We start from the raw sequence: 16206 nt of genomic DNA, 5'->3' as shown, positions 1-16206 counted from the left end.
TCTTCCTGAGGACATTGAGGAAGCATTGTACCACAATTGAAAAAAAAACAAGAAAGCAAGAAACTAATTTTGTTGGGTACGTGCGCGAGATAGAGTGCGACTGGAATGTTAGTTTTTCTTTTACGATAAGTACGGATGGCGTTGCCCGATTGGCTGTTTGAAACGACAGCGCTTAGCTGTCGAAAATAATTTACAAGAAGACAGCCGAAAAGCATGCATTTTTCACCCTCACGAATAATGTGTTCACTGATGGACAGGACACAGACATACAATTTAACAAGTGTTAACATTTGAATATATTGTATGTACCACACGAAACAGCATTACCTGAAAATAATTTATTTGAGGGAGATCTCAAATGACAGTCACAGTCGACGCCCACCCGTACACGTGGCGGCCGACTATTCGCTAAAGACATTCGGTGAAACCCGGCCGTCCGCTTAAACGTCATTCGATGAAGTGAGTGCCTCCCCCCCTGGGTATAGTGTTGAAGCCATAAAACGAATTACTTCCATCTTGTAATGACGCGTGGTGGTAGCACACATAACGAGCAGAGCTCGATGTTTTTATAGGTACATTAGGTTTCCATAGCGCAAAACATTTCTGTGCTTTCCAGAAAAATAAAAAAGCGGTTGAGTTTGTGCAACCGGCAGCCTCGAAATTCAGAGTGTTATTGGATTTCATCGGGTTTCTCCGAAAATGCAGAAGCCACATTGTCGATATTATCTGGACCATTTTTTTTCTAGTTTGTACACGGGACCATTAGTTCCGAGACCATTTGTTCCGGGAAAATTTATTCCGGAACCATTCGTTCCGTTTCCCCGCGAGGGTTGCACCAGCCGCATCCGCAAAGGCAACCTGGCAGTGACTTAGGAGCGTTTTTTGGAAAGGTATACACGTTCGCAAGTCCGGTTTCAGGGCGCTCTATTTTGCTCGGTTGGGGTGCGCCTGAACGCGTCATAATCTGATTACGAAGCCTTGTTAAGGCGTCGTAATCGGATTGTGGCCGCACCCAAGCACACCCCAACTGAGCAAGATGGCGGTGTCGTGAAATCGGACTTGCAAACGTGTATACACGTTTGCAAGTCCGGCTTCAGGGCGCTGCCATCTTGCCTGTCTGGGGTGCGCTTGGACCAGTCATAATCCGATTACGAAGCCTTGCTAAGGCGTCGTAATCGGATTATGGCCGCTCCCGAGAGCGCACCCCACCGAGGAAGATGGCGGCGCCCTGAGACCGGACTTGCAAACGTGTATAGGCGCGGATGAATCGAGCGCCACTGCTTTGCATCGACACACTTACCACTTTACATTGACGCCCGCGCGTGCGCCTAGCTTAGCCGCTTTGTATCGTCGGGTGTGCTTCGAGCTTCACCGCTTTGCATCGACGTGCGGGAGTCCAGCCTTACCACTTTGCATCGATGCGCGTGCGTTAAGCTTCACCACTTTGCAATAGAGCGGAAGCGTCGAGCTTCGCCGCTTTGCAACGGAGCGGGAGCGTCCAGCTTTACTACTTTGCATGGATGCGCGTGAGCCAAGCCTTACCGCTTTGCATCGATGCGCGTGTGTCGAGCTTCGCCGCTTTGCACCAGAGCGGGAGCGTCGAGCTTCACCGCTTTGCATCTGTGCAGGTGCGTTGAACTTCACCGTTTGCATGGACGAGCGTGAGCCGAGCCTAAAGTGCCGTTCACATATATGCGACCGAGTTCGACCGAGAGAGACCAGACTGGTTTGAAGCATCTTGCGACGTCTTAGGACCGGATGCGCTGCAGCGGGGCTGGTCCTAAGACATCGCAAGAGGCTTAAAAACCGGTCTGGTCAACCTCGGTCTTACTCGGTTGCAAGGGTGTGCGGGCCCTTACCGCTTTGCATCGATGCGCGTGCGTCGAGCTTCACCGCTCTGCACAAGAGCGGAAGCGTCGAGCTTCACCACTTTGTATCGGTGCAGGTGCGTTGAGCTTCTACGATTTGTATCGGTGCAGGTGCGTTGAGCTTCTATGATTTGTATCGGTGCATGTGCTTCGAGCCTTACCGCTTTGCATCGATGCGCGTGCCTCGAGCTTCACCGCTTTGCATCGGAGCGGGAATGTCGAGCTTCACAGCTTTGTATCGGTGCAGTTGTGTTGAGCTTCACCGCTTTGTATCGGCAGGTGTGCTTCGAGCTTCGCCGCATTGCATTGACACGCGTGCGTCAAGCTTCACGGCTTTGCATCAGAGCGGGGGCTTCGAGCTTCACCGCTTTGCATCGATGCAGGTCAATTGAGCTTCACCGCTTTGTATCGGCATGTGTGCTTCAAGCTTCACCGCTTTGCATCGACGCGCGCGAGTCGAGCCTTACCACTTTGCATCGATGCGCGTGCATTAAGCTTCACCGCTTTGCACCAGAACGGGAGCGTCGAGCTTCACCGCTTTGCATCGGAGCGGGAGCGTCGAGCTTCACTGCTTTGCATCGGTGCAGGTGCGTTGAGCTTCACCACTTTGCACTGGTGTGCATTCGTCGAGCTTCACCCTCTGCACCAGAGTGGGAGTGTCGAGCTTCACTGCTCTGCATCGGTGCAGGTGCGTTGAGCTTCGATTCGTATTGGTGCATGTGCTTCGAGTCTTACCGCTTTGCATCGATGCACGTGCCTCGAGCTTCACCGCTTTGCATCGGAGCTGGAGCATCGAGCTTCACAGCTTTGTATCGGTGCAGGTGTGTTGAGCTTCACCGCTTTGTATCGGCGGGTGTGCTTCAAGCTTCGCCGCATTGCATTGACACGCGTGCGTCGAACTTCACGGCTTTGCATCAGAGCGGGAGCGTCGAGCTTCACCGCTTTGCATCGATGCAGGTCAATTGAGCTTCACCCCTTTGTATCGGCATGTGTGCTTCAAGCTTCACCGCTTTGCATCGACGCGCGCGAGTCGAGCCTTACCACTTTGCATCGACGCGCGTGCATCAAGCTTCACCGCTTTGCACCATAACGGGAGCGTCGAGCTTCACCGCTTTGCATCGGAGCGGGAGCGTCGAGCTTCGCTGCTTTGCATCAGTGCAGGTGCGTTGAGCTTCACCACTTTGCATTGATGTGCATGCGTCGAGCTTCACATTTTGCACCACAGTGGGAGAGTCGAGCTTCACTGCTCTGCATCGGTGCAGGTGCGTTCAGCTTCTCCGATTTGAATCGGCGCGTGTGCTTCGAGCCTTATCGCTTTGCATCGATGTGCGTGCATCGAGCTACACCGCTCTGCATCGGAGCAGGAGCCTCGAGCTTCACAGGTTTGCATCAGTGCAGATGTGTTGAGTTTCACCGCTTTGTATCGGCAGGTGTGCTCCGAGCTTCACCACTTTGCATCGACGCACGTGAGTCGAGCCTTACCACTTTGCATCGATGTGCGTGCATCAACCTTCACTGCTTTGCACCAGAACGGGAGCGTCGAGCTTCACCGATTTGCATCGCAGCGGGAGCGTCGAGCTTCACTGCTTTGCATCAGTGCAGGTGGGTTGAGCTTCACCACTTTGCACTGATGCACTTGCGTCGAGCTTCACCCTTTGCACCAGAGTGGGAGCGTCGAGCTTCACTGCTTTGCATCGGTGCAGGTGCATTAAGCTTCTCCAATTTGTATAGGCGCGTGTGCTTCGAGCCTTATCGCTTTGCATCGATGTGCGTGCGTCGAGCTACGCCGCTTTGCATCGGAACATGAGCCTCGAGCTTCACAGCTTTACATTGGTTCAGGTGCGTTGAGCTTCACCGCCTTGCATCGGCGCGCGTGAGTTGAGCCGTACTGCTGTGCATTGATGCGCGTGCGTTGAGCTTCACTGCTTTGCACCAGATTGGAAGCGTCAAGCTTCACCTCTTTGCATGGGTGCAGGTGCATAGAGTTTCACCGCTTTGCACCGACGTAGATGAGTTGAGCGTTACCGCTTTGTATCGATGCGCGTGCGTTGAGCTGTACCGCTTTGCATCGAGGCAGGAGAGTCAAGTTTCACCACTTTCCATCGGAGTGGAAGTGTCGAGCTTCACCAGTTTGCATCGCTGCAGGTGCACTGACCTTTACCGCTTTCCATCGACGCGCCTGAATCGAGCTGCACCGCTTTGCATCGATGCGCTTGCGTCGAGTTTCACCCCTTTGCACCAGAGCAGGAGTGTCTAGCTTCACCGCTTTGCATCAACGGTGCAGGTGCATTGAGCTTCACTGCTTTGCATCGCCGCGCTGCGTCGAGCTTCACCGCTTCGCATCGATGCGCGTGAGTCGAGCTTCACTGCTTTCCATCGGTGCAGGTGCGTTGAGGTTCACCGCCTTGCATCGACACGCGTGAGTTGAGCCTTACTGCTGTGCATTGATGCGCGTGCGTTGAGCTTCACTGCTTTGCACCAGAGTGGGAGCATCAAGCTTCACCGCTTTGCATTGGTGCAGGTGCATAAAGTTTCACCCCTTTGCACCGACGTAGATGAGTCGAGCGTTACCACTCTGCATCGATGCGCGTGCGTTGAGCTGTACCGCTTTGCATCGAAGCAGGAGCGTCAAGCTTCACCACTTTGCATCGGAGCGGGAGTGTCGAGCTTCACTAGTTTGCATCGCTGCAGGTGCACTGACCTTTACCGCTTTCCATCGACGCGCCTGAATCGAGCTGCACCGCTTTGCATCGATGCGGTTGCGTCGAGTTTCACCGTTTTGCACCAGAGCAGAAGTGTCAGGCTTCACCGCTTTGCATCGACGGTGCTAGTGCATTGAGCTTCACTGCTTTTCATCGACGCGCTGCGTCGAGCTTCACCGCTTCGCATCGATGCGCGTGAGTCGAGCTTTACCGCTTTCTTCTTCTAAGCGTTGTGAAAGATGGTGGGGGGGGGGGGAGGAGAGGGCCAATAGTGGTTGCGCACCGGGCGCTTGGTCACTGGCTCTCGGGGGGAGGGGGGTGTGGGGAGAAAGGTTGGGGGTGGAGGGGGGAGATAGAAATAGATTTGTAGAAGGGGAGGGGGGGGCGGGCATGTCGGAGTACGCGCGAGGGGGATTAATTTAGTTGCATCGAATACCGGGTGGCCGGGGATGGGGGGGCGGGGGGAGTTGGGGGTCCAGCGCTGGAGGCTGGCACGGCGCGGTGTCCGGCGATCAAGCAATCGTCCGGGGCGACCACGTCGTGTGGTGGGAGGTCCCACTCTAGTCCACCCGCACCGGAGTCCGGGCGCGTTCGTCGAGCACGCGGCAGGTGCGCGCCAAAGCGAGCGTCCAGGGCACGACTGAGCACAGCCGTCAGGGCCCCGCTCCGCAGTCGGCGGGCGCCCGGAGGAAGTTCAGAGGGACCACAGGAGCCCGGTTTCTTCCAGAAAGGTCAGTAGGGCCCTGAGCGCGCGGTCTTTGCCGCGCCGGTCGCCCCTGGGTCTCAGTATTTGTTCTGTGGTGTTGCAGGGCAGCCCCAGTGCGGCGAGGGATGTTGTCAAGGCCGCCCGGGCGTCAGCGTGTGCCGGGCAGGTCAGGAGGAGGTGGTCGAGATCCGACCATTCTCCGCAGGTCGGGCATTCCGGGTCGGCCTCGTTGCGCAGGAGATGCATCCGTGCCGGCGTCAGGGCGCACCCCGTCCGGATCCTGTGGACGACTGCGGCGGCTGGACGGCCCGTGCCCCGAGGGGGCTTCGCCGGTCGGTCCCCGGCCGCGTACCGCTCGTCCGGGTGGTTTGCGGCGGCCTCCCGTGCGATAAGAAGCTTGGCGTCGGCGAAGGGGCCCACGTCCGACGTCCGGAACTCGGCGGCGTCATGGACCCGGTCCGCCAGGGCGTCCGCGCGCTCGTTGCCAGGAATCCCGCAGTGGCTCGGGACCCACTGGAACGCCAAGCGGTGGCCGAGGCCGCCGAGAAGCAGAGCCTCACCAGCGATCTCCCGAGCGAGGGGGCATGCCCCCTCGAGCCCGTACAGCTGAGACAGGGCCGCCTGGGAGTCGGAGAGCAGCAGCCAGCTGTCCGGGCGTCGGCTCTTGTAGTGGATCAGGCGCAGCGCCAGAAGGATCGCCGCCAGCTCCGTGGTGGTGCTGGTGGCGTGGAAGGCGAACCGTTCGCCCACGCCCAGGTCTGCCCTCTCCACAAAGACAGCCGCCGTCGACGAGCCGTCGCTGGGCCGCACGGAGCCGTCGGTGTACACCCTTGCCCAGCCGGGGTGGTGCCGCTCGATGTGGTCCTCCGTCAGCTGTTTGGCCACGACGTCGGCCGTCCTCCGTCGAGGGCCCATCCCGTCGACTCGGAGGTGGACAGTCAGTGGATGGGGGTCGGAGTGCAATGGTGGGAGGGGAGTGATCGCCGGTGCAGGGCCTGCGACGTTCCCCAAAACGCACAGAAGCTGCCCCAAGCGCGACTCGGGCCTCTCCGCGATGCGTGCCAGCAGCGGTGCCGCGGACTCGCAGGTGGAAATGCGGATGAGGTGCCCAAGTGCGCGCTTTTGGAGATGGTTGCTGACGGTGTTGGCTCCAGCTTCCGTGTACGTCGGGATGGACGCCGCCGACCTGGATATGCCGAGGCAGATCCTAAGTGCGATCCGGTGGACTGTCTCGAGGTTTGCTGCCTGTGAGGTGTTGAGGCTGAGCAGCGGCAGCGCGTAGAGCGCCACCGACAGCACCAGTCCCTGATGTAGTTGGAGCATCATGTTCTGGGATGCCCCCCAAGTGCTGCCGGCGAGCGACCGCAGGGTGTTCATGCGGCGCCGCATTCTTTGGACTACGCTCGCCACCGCCGCCCCCCACGTCAGCCTCCTGTCCAGGACAAGGCCCAGGTATGTGACCGTCTGCTCGTGGATGATCGGTTGCCCCTCGATGAGCAGTGTCGGTCGGAATGAGGCCGGACGCGGGGCGTAGATGAGCGCCCGAGTTTTTCCGCCCGACACAGTGAGTCCGAGCTGCCTGAGATGATAGATGACGTTGTCCAGCGCCCTTTGAAGCTCGGCCACAGCCCTCCATCTTTCTCGGCCGCCCTGTCCGGTCACCCACAACGCGACGTCGTCCGCGTAGACAGCGACGTTGACGGGGTATCGCGCCGTGCCCCCCGTACGGGCTGCCGCCGGGACAGATGACATCCCGGCCGAGAAGAGGAGTGGGCTGATCACGCTGCCCTGCGGGACTCCGCGCGTGAGGTGCCGCGGTGAGCTCTTGTCCTTGCCCACCTTGACGGTCACCGTGCGGCCGCCGAGGAACGCCTGGACGAATCCCAGCGGCCGCCCGGTGACCCCGAGCCTCCGCAGGGCGTCGATGATCGGAGCGTGCGGCAGCGCATCAAAGGCCTGGCGTATGTCGAGTAGGACCAGTGCCGCGGAGTGTCCCCTCGCCTTGGCCTCTTCGAGCGAGCTGACGAGGTCCCCGATGGAGTCCGCCGTGCAGCGCTTGGTCCGGAACCCCGAGAAGCATTCAGGCAAGGCCCCTGCCGCCTCGAGGTGGTAGTTGAGGCGGCGCAGGACCATTCTCTCCATTGTCTTTCCGAGGCATGACGTCAGAGAGATGGGCCTGTATGAGCTTGGGTTGTTGGGGTCCTTGCCTTGCTTGGGGATGGGGACTGCCACAGCCTCCCTCCACTCGCTGGGGAGCCTGGCCGTTCGCCAGATGTTGTTGAAGAAGGCCAGGAGTTGTGGCAGGGTCCCCTCGTCCAGGTTCCGGAGGGCTTGGGCGGTGATCCCATCGGGGCCTGGTGCTGTGCGTCGGCGCGGGGCGGACTGCAGCGCGTGCCGCAGCTCGTGCAGTTTGAAGTCCGCGTCGGGGGCCCGCATGGCGGGGGCCGTCGGGGCCTCAAACATCCACCACATGGGAGGTGGCGTGCCCGGGGGAGGGGGGGTGGGGGCCGTGAAGAGCGAGTCCGCCAGGAAATTCGCCATCTCGGTCGGGGACAGATGTAGGTGTGCTGCCAAGCAGAGCACGGGGCTGCGCGGGACCGGGAGGCCGCCCAACGTCCGCACCATTTTCCACGCACGTTTTCCCCCTCCTGGGGCCCCGAAGGAGGCGCACAGGAGACGCCACTGTCTCCTGGCTAGTCGTCGCCCATGGCGCCTGAAGTCCGCGTCGAGGCGCTTGTACGCTAGGATGTCTTCAGGGTGGCTGGTTCGCCATGAGCGGCGCTGGGCCTGCCTTCTGCGGGCGCGGAGTTTGAGCCACAGGAGGTCGGGGTCTGGGCGGGTGCTGGGCACCTGGACGGTCCTCGTCGCTGCTCGCACGGCGTCCTCGATAAGCTGGGAGGTGAAGGGCAATCCGGCCGCCGCCCCCTCGGCGATCAGTGCCCGGTAGTGGTCCCAGTCGGTGATTTTGCATACCTTCATTGGGGCCTTCTTGGGGGTGCCCACCACGATGGGGAGGTGGTCACTGCCCCAGCTGTCTGGGAGAGGGCGCGCAGAGAGTCGCAGGCCCGGTGTGACGAGGGTCAGATCTATCACGCTGCCCCCCGCACCGGGGCCGATGTAGGTGGGGAAGCCCCCCGTGATGTTCAGGAGGTCCACTCTCTCTAGCGTTTCCTGTAGCCGCTTGCCTCGGGAATTCGTTTTGCGGTCCCCCCATGCTTCGGAGTGGGCGTTGAAGTCCCCGCAGATGATAGCACGGTCACGCCCCACTCGAGCACGGAGGGCACAGAGGTCAAGGGTGTCCCAGGTGGCGTTGCATCTCCGCTGGTGCGTTGAGCTTCTCCGATTTTTATTGGCGTGTGTGCTTCGAGCCTTACCGGTTTGCATTGATGCGCGTGCGTCGAGCTTCAGCGCTTTGCATCGGTGCAAGTGCGTTGAGCTTCACAGCTTTGCATCAGTGCAAGTCTGTTGAGCTTCACCCCTTTGCATCGATGCGCTTGAGTCGAGCCTTACCGCTCTGCATCGTTGCGTGTGTGTCGAGCTTCACCGCTTTGCATCAAAGCGGGAGCGTCGAGCTTCACAGCTTTGCATCGGCACAAGTGCGTTGAGCTTCACCGCTTTGCATCGACGCGCGTGAGTCGAGCCTTACCGCTTTGCATTGATGCGCGTGCGTCTAGCTTCACCACTTTGCATCGGAGCAGGAGCATCGAGCTTCATAGCTTTGCATCGGTGCAGGTGTGTTGAGCTTCACCGCTTTGTATCGGCAGGTGTGCTTCGAGCTTCATCACTTTGCATCGACCCACGTGAGTCCAGCCTTACCGCTTTGCATGAATGCGCGTACGCCGAGCTTCACCGCTTTGCATAAAAGTGGGAGTGTCGGGCTTCACCGCTTTGCATCGACAGTGCAGGTGCATTGAGCTTCACTGCTTTGCATCGACGCGCGTCGCTTCGAGCTTCACCGCTCCGCATCGATGCGCGTGCGTCGAGCTTTACCGCTTTGCATCGCAGCTGGTGCGTTAAGCTACGATTTGTATCGGCGTGTGTCCTTCGAGCCTTACCGGTTTGCATTGATGCGCGTGCGCCGAGCTTCAGCGCTTTGCATCGGCGCAAGTGCGTTGAGCTTCACTGCTTTGCATTGGAGCGGGAGCCTCGAGCTTCATAGCTTTGCATCAGTGCAAGTCTGTTGAGCTGCACCCCTTTGCATCGACGCGCGTGAGTCGAGCCTGACAGCTTTGCATCGATGCGTGTGTGTCGAGCTTCACCGCTTTGCATCGGAGCAGGAGCATCGAGCTTCACAGCTTTGCATCGGTGCAGGTGTATTGAGCTTCACCGCTTTGTATCGGCAGGTGTGCTTCGAGCTTCATCGCTTTGCATCGACCCGCGTGAGTGTAGCCTTACCGCTTTGCGTCAATGCGCGTACGTCGAGCTTCACCGCTTTGCATAGGAGTGGGAGTGTCGGGCTTCACCGCTTTGTATCGACGGTGCAGGTGCATTGAGCTTCACTGCTTTGCATCGACGCGCTTGAGTCGAGCTTCACCGCTTCGCATCGATGCGTGTGCGTCGAGCTTTACCGCTTTGCATCGCAGCTGGTGCGTTGAGCTTCTCTGATTTGTATCGGCGCGTGTGCTTCGAGCCTTACCGGTTTGCATTGATGCGCGTGCGTCGAGCTTCAGCGCTTTGCATCGGTGCAAGTGCGTTGAGTTTCACTGCTTTGCATTGGAGCGGGAGCGTCGAGCTTCACAGATTTGCATCAGTGCAAGTCTGTTGAGCTACACCCCTTTGCATCGACGCGCGTGAGTCGAGCCTTACCGCTTTGCATCGATGCGTGTGTGTCGAGCTTCACCGCTTTGCATCGAAGCGGGAGCGTCGAGCTTCACAGCTTTGCATCGGTGCAGGTGTGTTGAGCTTCACTGCTTTGTATCGGCAGGTGTGCTTCGAGCTTCATCGCTTTGCATCGACCCGCGTAACTGTAGCCTTACCGCTTTGCATCAATGCGCATACGTCGAGCTTCACCGCTTTGCATAGGAGCGGGAGTGTCGGGCTTCACCGCTTTGCATTGACGGTGCAGGTGCATTGATCTTCACTGCTTTGCATCGACGCGCGTGCGTCGAGCTTCACCCCTTCGCATCGATGCGCGTGCATCGAGCTTTAGCGCTTTGCATCGCAACTGGTGCGTTGAGCTTCTCCGATTTGTATCGGCGCGTGTGCTTCGAGCCTTACCGATTTGCATTGATGAGCCTGCGTCGAGCTTCAGCGCTTTGCATCGGTGCAAGTGCGTTGAGCTTCACTACGTTGCATTGGAGTGGGAGCGTCGAGCTTCACAGCTTTGCATCGAAGCCGGAGCGTCGAGCTTCACAGCTTTGCATCGGCACAAGTGCATTGAGCTTCACCGCTTTGCATCGACGTGCGTGAGTCGAGCCTTACCGCTGTGCATTGATGCGCGTGCGTCTAGCTTCAGTGCTTTGCATCGGCAGGTGTGCTTCGAGCTTCATCGCTTTGCATCGACCCGCGTAAGTGTAGCCTTACCGCTTTGCATCAATGCGCATACGTCGAGCTTCACCGCTTTGCATAGGAGCGGGAGTGTCGGGCTTCACCGCTTTGCATCGACGGTGCAGGTACATTGATCTTCACTGCTTTGCATCGACGCGCGTGCGTCGAGCTTCACCCCTTCGCATCGATGCGCGTGCATCGAGCTTTAGCGCTTTGCATCGCAGCTGGTGCGTTGAGCTTCTCTGATTTGTATCGGCGCGTGTGCTTCGAGCCTTACCGATTTGCATTGATGAGCCTGCGTCGAGCTTCAGCGCTTTGCATCGGTGCAAGTGCGTTGAGCTTCACTACGTTGCATTGGAGTGGGAGCGTCGAGCTTCACAGCTTTGCATCGAAGCCGGAGCGTCGAGCTTCACAGCTTTGCATCGGCACAAGTGCATTGAGCTTCACCGCTTTGCATCGACGTGCGTGAGTCGAGCCTTACCGCTGTGCATTGATGCGCGTGCGTCTAGCTTCAGTGCTTTGCATCGGAGCAGGAGCATCGAGCTTCACAGCTTTGCATCAGTGCAGGTGTGTTGAGCTTCACCGCTTTGTATCGGCAGGTGTGCTTCGAGCTTCATCGCTTTGCATCGACCCGCGTGAGTCTAGCCTTACCGCTTAGCATCAATGCGCGTACGTCGAGCTTTACCGCTTTGCATAGTAGCGGGAGTGTCGAGATTCACCAGTTTGCATCGCTGCAGGTGCACTGAGCTTCACCGCTTTGCATCGACGCGCGACGCGCGTGCGTCGAGCTTCACCGCTTTGCATTGATGGGCGTGCGTCGAGCTTCACCGCTTTGCATCACAGCTGGTGCGTTGAGCTTCTCCGATTTGTATCGGCGCGTGTGCTGCGACCGTTACCGGTTTGCATTGATGCGCGTGCGTCGAGCTTGAGCGCTTTGCATCGGTGCACGTGCGTTGAGCTTCACCGCTTTGCATTGGAGCGGGAGCGTCGAGCTTCACAGCTTTCCATCGGTACAAGTGCGTTGAGCTTGACCGCTTTGCATCGACGAGCGTGAGTCGGTCCTTACCGCTTTGCATTGATGTGCGTGCGTCTAGCGTCACCGCTTTGAACCAGAGCGGCAGCGTTGAGCTTCACCACTTTGCGTCGGTGCAGGTCTGTTGACCATCGCTTTGCATCGACGGTGCAGGTGCGTTGAGCTTCACCGTTTTGCACTGATGCGTGTGAGTCGAGCTTTAGCGCTCTGCATCGATGCGCAGCAGTCGACCCTTACCGCTTTGGATCGATCCGTGTGCGTCGAGCTTCACTGCTTTGCATCAAAATGGGAGCGTCGAGCCTCACCGCTTTGTATCGGTACAATTGCGTTGAGCTTCACCACTTTGCATCGACGCGAGTGAGTTGAGCTTGACCGCTTTGCATCGATGCGCTTGCATCTAGCTTCACCGCTTTGCACCAGATCGGGAGCGTCGAGCGTCACCGCTTTGCATCGGAGCGGGAGTGTTGAGCTTGACCGCTTTGCATCGATGGTGCAGGTGCTTCGAACTTCACCGCATTGCATTGATACGCGTGCGTCGAGCTTCACAGCTTTGCATCAGAGCGGGAGCGTCGAGCTTCACCGTTCTGCATCGATGCAGGTCAATTGAGCTTCACCGCTTTGCACCGATGCGCGTGTGTCGAGCTTCACCCTTCGCACCAAAGCGGGAGCGTCGAGCTTCACTGCTTTGCATCGGAGCGGGAGCGTCGAGCTTCACTGCTTTGCATCGGTGCAGGTGCGTTAAGCTTCACCACTTTGCACTGATGCTCGTGCGTCGAGCTTCACCCTTTGCACCAGAGCGGGAGCGTCGAGCTTCACTGCTTCAAGTGCACGAATTCCAGGAACGACTTGTCCCGCTGCCATGACAGTCCAAACCCAAGTCTAGGAGCTCGTCGGGGGTCGCTGGAGCTACCTTCTCGGGGAAAGACTCGAGTATTTCCTCGAGCCGAGGAGCGTTTAGAGCGGAGGTCGGTTTATGAAGCGCAAAACTGGCCTCGGGTGCAGTTTCAAGTCGAGTTCGAATTCGAGTCGAGTTTGAATTCGAGTCGAAGCCCGTTTAGGAATTCGGCTGTTAGTTAGCCTACAAGTTGTTTGGGCGGTTTTTGTGAATATTGAGATTGTATTTGTATGCTGTACTTTGCGTCCAATAACGAAAAAAAGGGCTGCACGGCGCTGGTTCTCGCCCCAAGTAGGGTCCCGCTCTGCCTCAGGTGCCGAAGAACCGGCCATGTCCGAAAGGGTGCCGCGTGCCTCGCTGTGACAGCCGTTGACGATTCGGGCACATGGAGGAAGGTTGCAAGAAGACTCACGCAGACGTGGCTAATGCTGGAACGGTCAACGAAGCCTGAGAGTTCTTCGTGGACCAGGAGGAAGGTAAAGAAGCGGCGGGGGAAAGCCCTGCCAGCTTGCAGCCTTCTGGACAAGCCGGGACCACCGCAAGCACGTCTCGCCAAACTCCCTCCGTGTCGCAGCCTTCCACTGGCGGGGCCAACGTCCAGCCAGTAGGCAGCGATCCTGCACGCTATGTGCCCCCTCAAGCAACGGTGCAAGGGCACGACTACTCGCGCCGCAAACCGCGCCCAGAGGACAAGGGAGGGGAGAAAATTCAGAACAACAATCAAGAAATGGAGGCGTTGCGCGGCAGTGCTTAACGACCCCTGGAAGAAACGCCAACCCAGGAACCCAGTCAGACGGGCGGGTTTCACGAGAGGAGGCTCCATAGGTTCCACGTGGCGACAGCCAAGCAGGGCAAACACCACGAGACCCCTCGAGGTCCACCGGGGGTTCCAGAAACGAAAGATCCGCATTGAAGCTAACTCGGGCTGAAACGTCTTGGTTCTATCGCTACGTGAATAACAAGTAAGCTGGTTATGTTTTCATTGTTAGTTGGTTCGATGACGTACGGGCCTTTTGTGTATAGCGCTCTAACCATCTTAACGTGACTGGGCTCCCTGCATCACAATCGGAATGGTCTTAGTTTTGCCACCTTAAATGTTCGAGGGTGTGCCTCGAGAAAGAAGTGGTACCAACTGCAATGTCTTTTCACTGATGAGCAGACAGATTTTCTAGCGGTGCAAGAGACGAAGATGAAGGAGGATCTTAGTGTCGCCAGAGCGCTGAACCCTTACCTTGGCCGGTACGAAGTAGCTGTGAGTCACGCCGATGGTTTTTCAGGGGGCTTTTTTCTTTTACTAAAAAGTCAAAGATACGAAAATCGGCAAGTTGTGGACGAATTCGGACGTTTTATTCCTTGTCGTGTGCTCAAAGGTGTTTGATGTGTATACACGCCCCAAATTACGCGAAAGGTAGAGAAAATTGTTTTCTTACCTTCTGCGAAATTATGAGGAGTGCGACATAAGAGTTGTTCCTACGGGTGAGTCTAATTGGTTTTGTGAAGAAGCGGGTAGTAGTGCGAGGCCAGTGCGTGGAGGCAACAGTTAGAACGTTTGAAAGAAATCGTGTATTCGTGTGGGCTCGAAGACGTCGGTGCGTTGTGCGCAAAAAGGAAAATTCTTAAGCAAACTTATTATCGAAAATCTCCACATGCCCCTTTATACCGTATTTATGTTTCGATCAACGGTCTGCGAAACGTACACGACAATTTTGTGCGACCCATTTTTTCCTCAGCGTCAAGATCGGAAAGAAAGGAAGACCATCCCCGGGATGTAATTTGCGACTCTGAAAATTTAACCAATCGCTCCTAAATGATGCACCGTTTGTAGCCACTGTCAGTGAGATGCTGTCTGCCTTGTCGGACAGAGAAGCAGCAATCAGCGAAGCCTGGGAAGTCTTTAAGGAAGACGTGAAATTGGCTGCGGTTGAAAGGGCATGCAACATCACCTTCCGAAATCGAGCACGTGAAAGGCACCTGCAGCGAGATAAGGACGCACTCTGACGAGTAGAATGTGAACACCCGGGTGCGGGCAGCGAAGATATTTTGTATATTAAATCGGACCTAGACAAGCTCTATCTCGAAAAGTATTAGGGGTAGCAGTACGCGCACGCTTTGAAAAGGGTTTGTCGGGGAGCAGCACACAGCGAGCTCTGGCTGAGGAAAATAAGTACGTTTTTTTCTAAGGTAATCAGTGAAATATAATATAAAGAAAAAACAAGCAGCCATAAAGAAGTAATTAAAGAAGTGTTCATTGAGTATTTTGAGAGACTTTTTGAAGAAAAACGGACCCCCATGGGGTTTCCTAAACATAACGAATTGCTACTACACTTGCCAGAACTCGAGGATGATGTTAAAACTTGGTTGGAAGTGAAAATCACCCACGGGGAGGTAGAATAAGCAATACAATCACTAGCACGACAAAAAACGCCGGGGCCTGGTGGCCTCTGCGTCGAGTTCTATCAAACGTTTAAAAATGTCATTAGCCCGTTATTTTTGCATGTTTCTCGTGAGGCGTATGCAAATAAGCAGCTGCCGCGCTCTTTTGCGGAAGCGCTTACCATCCTGATACCAAAGTAAGATGACGTAATGAAGAGACATAGCGTCACGAATTACAGACTCATTACTCTGTGTAATATTGATTATAAATTTCGTACAAAGATGCTTACGCGGAGGCTTCAAAGCATCAGAGGCTCTCTCATTGGCGACCACCAGACGTGCGGTATAAAAGGCCGGTCTGTGCAAAGATTCATGTCGTGAGAAGTATTGCAGGGACTGTGGGAGTACCCGTGTGGCAATGATACAGCTAGATTTTGAAAAAGCCTTCGACAGAGTTTGCCACGATGTACTGCAGAGTATTTTGACGCACGTGAATATGGGCGAAGTTATTTTACAAGGGGTGGCTAGGTATACAACGGGTGTACCACAAGGCTTTTGCTAAATAATCGTGTACCTAAAAGTATCATTGTGCTGACATCAATGAGACAAGGTTGTCCCTTGTCTCCTTTGTTGTTTTCTGTGTACCACGAGCATTTTTGGCAGTTGTAGCCAACAAGAGCATACAAGGACACACTTTAAGTTTGGTCAAAGTTAAAGTGTCGGCGTATGCCGATGGTGTTGCCGTGTTTTGCAGTGATGAGGAGAGTGTAATGAAAACTGTTGTGCTCACAAATGAGTTCTGTAACACCACGGGAGTAGTAGTAAACTGGGGAAAACGTTGTGGACTGTGGCAAGAAGACGGACTTTAAAACCTCAGTGTTTTGCAAGTATAAGCTGGCAAATCATTTCCTGTAACTGCCTGGGCGTGCCCTTGAAACATTACAGGAGTAGCACGCCGTACTGGACGGAAGTAGCTTAAAGTATTAAAACTAAGGCAGATACGTGGGCAAGTCAAAATATTTCAATATTCGTGCGAGCCCCAGTATGGAATATTTTCCTCGCAGCAAAAATCTGGTATATTTCGCAAGCACTGGCATGTACTCGTTAAAGCACTAAGAAATTCCACGGTGTGTTTGCCACCT

General features: G+C 56.3%; 1 protein-coding gene across 1 annotated transcript; it reads right to left on the bottom strand.

Moving 5' to 3' along the window:
* Window positions 1–4984: 4984 nt before the first annotated feature.
* Window positions 4985–7201, bottom strand: LOC120843178. Its single transcript, XM_040214432.1, has one exon. The coding sequence runs from the start codon at window positions 7026–7028 to the stop codon at window positions 5265–5267; it is 1764 nt and encodes a 587-aa protein (XP_040070366.1). The 5' UTR covers window positions 7029–7201; the 3' UTR covers window positions 4985–5264.
* Window positions 7202–16206: the final 9005 nt, after the last annotated feature.

This window comes from Ixodes scapularis, unplaced genomic scaffold (assembly GCF_016920785.2).
Source record: "Ixodes scapularis isolate PalLabHiFi unplaced genomic scaffold, ASM1692078v2 PGA_scaffold1__304_contigs__length_218370807, whole genome shotgun sequence".
Lineage (NCBI taxonomy): Eukaryota > Metazoa > Arthropoda > Arachnida > Ixodida > Ixodidae > Ixodes > Ixodes scapularis.
The sequence above is the reverse complement of the archived record's forward strand: the minus strand, read 5'-3'. Positions and strand labels throughout refer to the sequence as shown.